The sequence below is a fragment of the Chiloscyllium plagiosum genome, chromosome 5 (assembly GCF_004010195.1).
Source record: "Chiloscyllium plagiosum isolate BGI_BamShark_2017 chromosome 5, ASM401019v2, whole genome shotgun sequence".
Taxonomy (NCBI): domain Eukaryota; kingdom Metazoa; phylum Chordata; class Chondrichthyes; order Orectolobiformes; family Hemiscylliidae; genus Chiloscyllium; species Chiloscyllium plagiosum.
Window position 1 is genome coordinate 101,835,064 of NC_057714.1, and position 9,550 is coordinate 101,844,613.

General features: G+C 40.7%; 1 protein-coding gene across 5 annotated transcripts in view; it reads left to right on the forward strand.

The window, feature by feature from the left end:
- The window catches only part of lmbr1 (limb development membrane protein 1), a 273,924-nt gene that overhangs the window by 152,561 nt on the left and 111,813 nt on the right, over positions 1-9,550 (forward strand). For all 5 annotated transcript variants that reach the window (XR_006311741.1, XM_043690708.1, XM_043690710.1 and 2 more), the window contains one exon: positions 6,872-6,936. Coding sequence is in view for 4 of the 5 variants with exons in the window: in XM_043690708.1 (XP_043546643.1) it covers positions 6,872-6,936 (65 nt within the window). In the remaining variant the exon portion in view is untranslated. The remainder of the gene's footprint in view (positions 1-6,871; positions 6,937-9,550) is intronic.

Sequence of the window (9,550 nt, forward strand, 5' to 3'; positions counted from 1 at the left end):
GAATAATCATTCCTTGAGTATCTTCAAATCAGAAATTGATAGATGTTTAAATACTGAGAAAATGATGGAGTATGGAGATGGTGTGGAAAGGTGGCGTTCAAGTACAAGATTACATTATTGACAGATTATATCATATGTAGTTCATGATTGGGCAGATGCAGGACAATGGGGCGGAATGTAAAGTTATACTCAGTCATAGAGATGTAACAGCATGGCAACAGACCCTTCAGTCAAACTCATCCATGATGACCAGATATCCCAACCTAATCGAGTTCTATTTTCCAGCACTCAGCCTATATCCGTCCAAACCCTTCCTATTCATATATCCATCCAGATTCCTTTTAAATGTTGCGATTGTACCAACCTCCACCACTTCCTCTGGCAACTCATTCCATATACTCACCACCCTCTGCATGAAAAAGTTGCTCCTAATGGGGCGGAATGTAAAGTTATACTCAGTCATAGAGATGTAACAGCATGGCAACAGACCCTTCAGTCAAACTCATCCATGATGACCAGATATCCCAACCTAATCGAGTTCTATTTTCCAGCACTTGGCCTATATCCGTCCAAACCCTTCCTATTCATATATCCATCCAGATTCCTTTTAAATGTTGTGATTGTACCAACCTCCACCACTTCCTCTGGCAACTCATTCCATACACTCACCACCCTCTGCGTGAAAAAGTTGCTCCTTTGGTCACTTTTATATCTTTCCCCTCACATCCTAAACCTGTGCTCTCTAGGTCTGGACTCCCCCACCTCAGAGACCTTGTCTATTTACCCTATCCATGCCCCTCATGATTTTATAAACCTCTATAAAGGTCACCCCTCAGCCTCCGACACTTTAGGAAAAACAGCCTTAGCCTATTCAACCTCTCCCTGTAGCCTAAATCCTCCTGTTCTGGCAACATGCTTGTAAATCTTTTCTGAACCCCCAAAAAGTTTCACAATATCCTTCCAATAGGAAGGAGACCAGAATTGCAGGCAATATTCCAAAAGTGGCCTAACCAATGTCCTGTACAGCCGCAACATGACCTCCCAACTCCTGTACTCAACACTCTGACCAATAAAGGAAAACCTACCAAATGCCTTCTTCACTATCCTATCTACCTGTGACTCTGCCTTCAAGGAGCTATGAACCTGCGTTCCAAGGTCTCTTTGTTCAGTAACACTTACCATTAAGTGTATAGATTCTGCTCTCATTTGCTGTTCCAAAATGCAGCTCATTTACCTAAATCAAACTCCATCTGCCAGTCCTCAGCCCATTGATCCATCTGATCAGGATCCCATTGTAATCTGAGGTAACCTCCTTTGCTGTCCGCAAAACCTCCAATTTTGGTGTCATCTGCAAACTTACTAACGAGACATCCTATGCTCCCATCCAAATCATTTATGTAAATGACAAAAGGTAGTGGACCCAGCATCGATCCTTGTGGCACTTGACTGGACACAGGCTTCAACTCCAGAAAAGCAACCATTCACCACCACCCTCTGTCTTCCTTTGAGCCAGTTGGCTAATTATTTAAATGGTGACGTATTGGGAAATACGGATACACAACAGGATTTGGGTGTCCTTCTACACTTGTCAATGGCAGTAGATTGGCAAGCACAGCAAGCAATGAAGAAGGAAAATTATATATTCATTGCAAGAGGGTTTGAGATCTGAAGTATGGACATCTTGTGGCAGTTAATCAAGATATTGGTGAGACCACATACAGAAAATTTGATCTCCCTACTTAAGAAAGCATATATTTGCTCCTCCACTATGAATAATCATTCCTTGAGTATATTCAAGTCAGAAATTGATAGATTTTTAAATACTGAGAAAATGTACTCCACTGCTTTCCTCCGAAGCAAGTATCAGTAATGGCAGGACAGCCATATGACGCGAGTTTGATTAGTTGAACTAAGTTTGTATTCACTAGAATCTAGAAGGATAAGGCAAGATCTGATTGAAATGTATGAAATGCTGACGGCTTGGCAGGCTAAATGCAGGGAGGATGTTTTCCCTATACAGAGTTAAAGTTTAAAGTCTTAGGCAGCAGAGTAGACCATTTTGGATTGACATGAGGAAAAGTTTCTTTGTTCAAAGGAAAATGAACCTGTGGAGTTCTCCACAGAAAGCTGTGGAGGCTAAGTCACTGAATATATTCAATAAAGAGATAAAATTTTAGATCTTAAAGACATTAAGGGAAATGGGAAGAAAGCAGGAATATGTCTTTGGGAAAGAGGGTTAACCATTATCTTATGAAATGGTGAAGGGCGCTGAATGGCTTATCCTTGCATTTGGTTTCTGTGTTTTTTTTTAAGTTATTGAACTTTGGATGAGACTTGAAGAGCTGAATGACTTTCTCCAACCTCTCTTGAGTTTTTGTTTTAAATTAAAGTTGGAACACAACAGGCACACACCAAATGTATTCTAAAACAACAATTGCTAGAAATACTCAGAAAGGCGAGTTAACATTTTTGGTCCAGTTTCTGCCAGACCTGAGTTTTTCCAGCAATTTCTGTTTTTGTTTCTGATTATCAGCATCTGCAGTTTGTTTTTTGCCAAATGTATTCAAGTGGTGTAATTTTGTACATATATGTAGTCTAACATACATATTCGAAATGAGGTAAACTTTAAGGGTTAACCAGAGTAGTTCCAGTATTGATTGAAAGCAGGTCATGTTCTCAGAATCAGGCCTTTGGCCCATTGAGTATGCATCAACAAAAACTGTTCTAAATCCATGTTGGTGTCACATTTCAACGCTTGGTCCATCGCCTTGAACGTTGTGACATGTCAAGTACTTTTTAAGGTTATTAGGTTTCCCGCCTCGACTGAACTCCCAGGCAGGGCATTCCAGATTCCTGCCACCCTGTGGATGAAAATAGCTTCCCTCAAATCCCCTGTGTTTCCCCTTAAAATTTTGAGGCCTTGTTATCAATCCTTTAACTAAGGAGAACAGCTGCTTTCTATCAACCCTGCCTATGTTCCTCATCATCTTACACACCATAATCACAACCCTTTCAACTTTCTCTGCTCTGAAGAAGACAACCCGAGCTTCAATGTTCAAACGCTGCATTCCAGGTAAAACTCCTCTGCAGCCCTTCCAATGTAATTGCATTCTTCTTCTTATGTGGTGACTAGATCTGCACACAGTATTTCAGGTGTGGCTGAACCAAGGTTTTGTACAGCTCCAACATTGCCTTCCTGCTATAATAATCTGTGCCATGACTGATATTCTGCCATAATGATCCTATTAATCTATCCTGCTGCCTTCAGGGGTCTCAAGGACCCTAGTACAAGTATCCTAAGAACCCTTTGTTCGTCTGAATTTCCTAGAGACCCACCATTCATTGAATACTCCCTTGTCTTGATACTTAGAGTCATAGAGACGTACAGCACAAAAACAGACCCTTTGGTCCAAATCGTTCATGCTGACCAGATATCCCAAACTAATCTAGTCCCATTTGCCAACACTTGGCCCATATTCCTCCAAACCCTTACTATTCCTAAACTCATCCTGATGCCTTTTAATTGTACCAGCCTCCACCACTTCCTCTTGCAGCTTATTCCATACATGCACCACCTGCGTGAAAAAGTTGCCCCTTAGGTCTCTTTTATATCTCTCCCCTCTCACCCTAAACCAATGCCCTCTAGTTCTGGACTCCCCCAGCCCAGGAAAAAGACTTGTCTATTTACCCTATCCATGCCCCTCATGGTTTTATAAACCTCTGTGAGGTCACCCCTCAACCTCCAGTATTCCAGGGAAAATTGCCCCAGTCTATTCAGCCTTTCCCTATAGCTCAAATCCTCCAACCCTGGCAACATCCTTTCTGAACCCTTTCAAGTTTCACAACATTCTTCCGATAAGAAGGAGACCAGAATTGCACGCTATATTCCAACAGTGGCCTAGCCAAGATCCTGTACAAGTATATCATCTCACAGGCCTAAATTTCATTTGCCACTGATCTGCTCATTAGACTTTGTATTTAGGGTTTGAGGTTTGTCTTTCCTTTGGACCAGGAGGTCAGTGTTCAAGTCTCACTTGCTCTGGAGGGATAGTAACATCTCTGAAAAGGTTGATTTTAAACAAACATCCGGAGTTATTACGAAACAATTGATTTGGTAGCGGAGGGGAAAGGAAAAAAGTCGTTTGGTAATGGAAAGAAGCCATTCAATAGGACATGAAAGCATCTCCGGATATGTAACAAAAAACAGTTTTAGGGTTCTGGAAGGTCTTGTGGTGAACTGGTGGTGTCCATACCTCTGGGCCAGGTGACCAGGATTCAAGTCCCTTCTGTTCCAGAGATGTGTTCGAACATGTCTGACCAGGCGCATTTTAAAAAATCCAGACAAAGGTGCATTTGCGAATGGTGTGGAAGGACTTTGTAAGAAAGGGTGCTGGTGCTGCAGTGGTCATGTCCCTATCTCTGAACCAGGGGTCCTGGCTTCAGGTTCGACCTGTGCCAAAGGTGTGCAATAACAGAAAATATCTTCAAGGTTTTGGGGTTGTTATGGCTCTTGTGCAATGGTGCAAAGCTTGTGCAAACCTTTGAGCTAGAAGTCCTGGTTTCAAGTTGCACCTATGTTATAACATGTCTGAACAGGTTGACTTTTAAAAAGAAAATGTTACCGTCTTGGAGCTCCTGCCGTGCAATGGTAAAGCCTCTGTCTCTGGGCCAAGGCACCCAAGTTCAAGCCCCACCTGATTGAAGGGTGTGTAGTAACATCTGTGTATAGGTTGATCAGAAAATATTTTAAAAGTTTTCCAGGGCGCTCTTTCCCCTCTCAACTCAAATGGTAATGTTATTACCTTTCGGTCAGAAGGGCTGGATAGAGGTCCCACCTGCTTTGGATGTGTCAAACATGTCCGAACAGGTTAATTAAAATATCAAGAACTAGGTTCTTTGGCTGTTGAGGGTGTTGTCAGTCCTCTTGTGGTATTTTGATTTAATTTCACTTCGTTTTTCTCTTTTGTTAATATTTTTGCCCCTATTAAAACCAGTCTAATGGATTGTTGACTTCTGTCAGGGAAGGTAAAGAGTGGTATTTGTGCTAAATTACCATTTTACAATAAAGCCCTTGTAAATCTCTGCCTAATTCAACGTATGAGTGTCAATCTTTTAAACATACTTCGATAGCTTGAAGACAAAATATCTTCACAAACTAATGTTACTAACAAATTTTAAAAGCTCACTTCATTAAGCTTAATGTCTTATAATTAAATTACAGTTGAGCATGTTGTATGCAGTCAGTTTATTTCCAAAAACAAACATGTGAGACAGAGGAGGAGGAGAAGAGATAGTACTGATGTTTAAACTGATAAGCAGTGGAAAGTTGTGAAATAGGAAGGATATTGTGAAACTTGAAAGGGTTCAGAAAAGATTTACAAGGATGTTGCCAGGTTGGAGGATCTGAGCTATAGGGAGAGGCTGAACAGGCTGGGGCTATTTTCCCTGCAACATTGGATGCTGAGGGGTGATCTTATTGAGGTTTATAAAATCATGAGGGGCGTGGACAGGGTAAATAGACAAGGCCTTTTCCCTGTGGTGGGGCAGTCCAAAACTAGGTGCAGGTTTGAGGGGAGAAAAATTTGAAAGGGATCTAAAGGGTAACATTTTCACACAGAGGGTTGTACATATATGGAATGAGTTGCCAGAGGAGGTGCCAGCAGCTGGTACAATTAGAACATTTGAAAGGCATCTAGATGGGCACATGAATAGGAAGGGTTTAGAGAGATATGAGCCAAATGCTGGTAAATGGGAGTAGATTATTTTTAGGGTACCTGGCCGGCATGGACAAGTTGGACCGAAGGGTCTATTTCTGTGCAGTACATGTCAATGACTTTATGACTTTCAGAGTATACATTTTCACTGGAATGGAAGAAGACCTCAAAGAACTGTAAACTGAAAAGCTGGAGATTCTATCCTTTGAATGTTGAAAGATAAATTTGAGACTAAATCCAAATCTCTAAATATTTTCAACTAAGCATACTTCAAGCAGCAACTTTTTGAAACTTTTTAAGAATATATTACTAATAGTCTCACAAATACAAATAAGCTTTAAAGGTCAGCTCGCACACCAAAGCACTTTGCATCCAACAAATTAGTTTTTGAAGTACAGTCACTACTGTGATGTAGAAAACATGGACTATTTGTGCACATCAGTGTGTCTCAAATAATAACATGAACATCCTCTTCCTAAGTGTAAAATAAATGCAACTCATTCATGTTTTTGTGTTTGACAGAAGGTTATTATGTTTTTTTGTTAAACCTAGGTCTGAGAGGAAAATGTAGGGCAGTTAACTGACTCACGCAGGACAGAGAGGATTTTAATTTAGGGGATGATCTGGTATCAAAGCCTTGATGTAGATGTAAGAAGAAGACATGTGCCAGATCTAAGGCTGCACTAGTGCTTGGGCTAGTTCTCTGCAAAACAGAACTTTAACTGCTGGCATTTTTCAAAGTAGCAAAGAATTTAGGTAAAGTAAATGGTTGTTTGAATTAGTAATGTTTAGATCTAAGATTAAGCTCAGTTTTAAAAAATAAGTTTGGGGTTTTGTCTTTTTATGTCAGGATATTTGACAATATGATTTGCATAAAATATTGGAATGAAACAGAAATGATGATGGGCTTTGAAAATGAAGTTACTATTGTTTGAACAAGGAAACACTATAAGTGTGAAACAAAGGAATATAACTGACTGCCAAGGTCTTACTGAGAGCTGCATAGATATGATGGATTGACGAGCTTCTTTCTGTGCTGCATAATTCAGATAGCCCTGTACTTTAGTTTCAATCTTTGTTCTTAAGACACGAATTTAATACAATTAATCAAAATGTTTAATATTTTTAATGAAACTCTCCATTATTTTTCCCTTTAGTGTGTACACCGGTGGGTCTATCCAGGATGTTCACAGTAATGGGACAATTGCTAGTAAAGCCTACAGTAAGTAACAAAGACAATTGACTGCAGTATACGGTCAATAGTTATGTTCTGATATGTATCTGACAAATGGAAAGTGTTCCATCTCTAAACTGGTCATTCATGTTCCAGATTTATTTGCTCTCAATTTTTTTGTAATAGCATTGGCCCAAATCTTCCACGAAAAAATCCTTCAAGGCCCATCCAAAATCTTGATGTGCTGACACTGCAGGGATTGCTTAGGAAGTTTGTATACTTCTGATAGGCAATTCCCCAGGTCCCAGGACCTTGCATGAATATGTGCTCCTCTGAATTTGAATCAGATATTTATTTGGAAGAGATCTGCCTTATTTATCTTGATAGCTACCAGAAAAATGCTGGACCAATGAAACCACTTCGAACTCCTGGGTAACTATGCAACTGAGCCTTCAGTGCTGTGTTTCTTTTACTCCTTACCCCCAGTAGAATTTCTGGCCATGTTGGATATCTCTGTGGTGACTAGGTTCCTTGAGTCTGATGTGTGACTCTGACTTTCTGTCCCACAAGCAGATTAGGTTATTCTGCACTTGCATGACTCTCATGAACAATATTGAATAGCATTCTGAGAAGTTTGTCCTGTGAGAGTTTGGCAGGGTTATCCTAAGTTGCCTGCCAAAATATGATCTCTGTTGGTGAAGGTAGACCTGTATCCTGAAGCGTAGTTCTAAGAAACCTAGAAACAAGGAGCAGGTATATGTCATTGAGTGTTTTGAGCCTGTTTCAGTATGGAGATGGCTGATCATCTAACTCAGATTCTCACCATACCCTTTGATCTAAAAGGTCTGCTTGTATGTTGTGGTCCATTTTAACAAAGCTCATTTACTGAATATTATACTCAATGTGTGCGCTGCACGCGCACTTGATGTGTCTTTCAACTATCTGGTAACTGAAATATTTGGGGAAGTAATCAGTGCAGAGAAAATTGCCATAGTTTATTGGGAATAAATCTGAAATTTTGGACCTGGGATATGACAATCTCATGACATTATAGAGTTTCTTTGTAATGACATACTTTGTATATCCTCACTGTCTTCATTCACCGCTGGCTAATACATACTATCCCTGTGTCAGAAATCTTGCTCTCTCGATGGCCATATCTGCTTAAAGTAGCTGAGGCACTATGTCCTGGAAAAGAGTTTCAGGTACAAGCACTTGTTTCCCCTTAAATGTTGCACCTTTTGAGATCCTGATTTTTTTGTTTGTGGTGGTGTCACGGATGGCAATTTGCAGCAATATTGGTAACTGTACTTAATGTTTGCAGATGTTGCTGTCTGGCTGCAATAACTTTATACTTTCTGCTATCGTATAGCAGCATCTCTTTTTCCCCAAGAGATGGTCTTCAAAATCTTTGGGGATTGATGCTGTAACCAGCCTCATCACCTTCTGACATGGCTCAGTCTCAGAAGACACAGTCCTTTTTGATTCAACTTATTCTGGTGGCAGTTACCTGTAAAATATCAGCTTTCGTGATGAGTTTTGAAGTTCATTTTAACACAAAGCCATTCCTCCTACATTTCCCATAGCTTATCTTGCTGGTCATAGAACATAGAAGAATACAGCGCAGTACAGGCCCTGTGGCCCTCGATGTTGCGCCAATCCAAGCCCACCTAACCTACACTAGCCGACTATCCTCCATATGCCTATCCAATGCCCGTTTAAATGCCCATAAAGAGGGAGAGTCCACCACTGGCAGGGCATTCCATTAACTCACGACTCGCTGAGTAAAGAATCTACCCCTAACATCTGTCCGATACCTACCACCCCTTAATTTAAAGCTATGCCCCCTCGTAATAGCTGACTCCATACGTGGAAAAAGGTTCTCATGGTCAACCCTATCTAAACCCCTAATCATCTTGTACACCTATATCAAGTCACCCCTAAACCTTCTTTTCTCCAATGAAAACAACCCCAAGTGCCTCAGCCTTTCCTAATACGATCTTTCTACCATACCAGGCAACATCCTGGTAAAAAGTAGTTCATATTTTATGTGTTCCGATGATTAAACATGCTAAAGGATATGTGTGTTGAAAACTGAATTGAGGAGATTTTCACCATGAACTAGAATGGGGGATGCTCAGTGTATTGAATGACCTACTCCTTTCCCGAAGTTTCTGTGCAGTCTGTGGGAAAACTCTGTAAATATTGCCACCAGCTCTCAGATGTTAGGAAGGAGCTCTCTGCAGGGTCAATAGGATAGTGTTTCCCGTTCCACTACTGAGGCTGGTGCCGGGTGATCTGTACAGCTTTATCCTTTAAGGCTTCGGAGCAGTTTGATACAATAGAGAGTCTTGCTTGGCCGTTTCTGAGACCATTGAAGAGTTTTCCACATATCTGTGTGTCTGGATTCACTTTTAGGCCAGACCAGGAAAGCACCCGAGATTCAATTCCTGAAAGTATATTGAGGAAGGAAATTAGTGTTTACAATCGACATTGGCTTCAAGGTCACTGTTAATGACTCCAGGTTTTACGTCTTGATATTTTATTAATTATAACTTCCACCGCCTGCCAGAGAATTAGCTTGGTCTGGATTAGTAATCCAGTGATATTTCCACAACAGCACCATCTCCACATGGGGACCTATCTGAAACACACGGAGCAG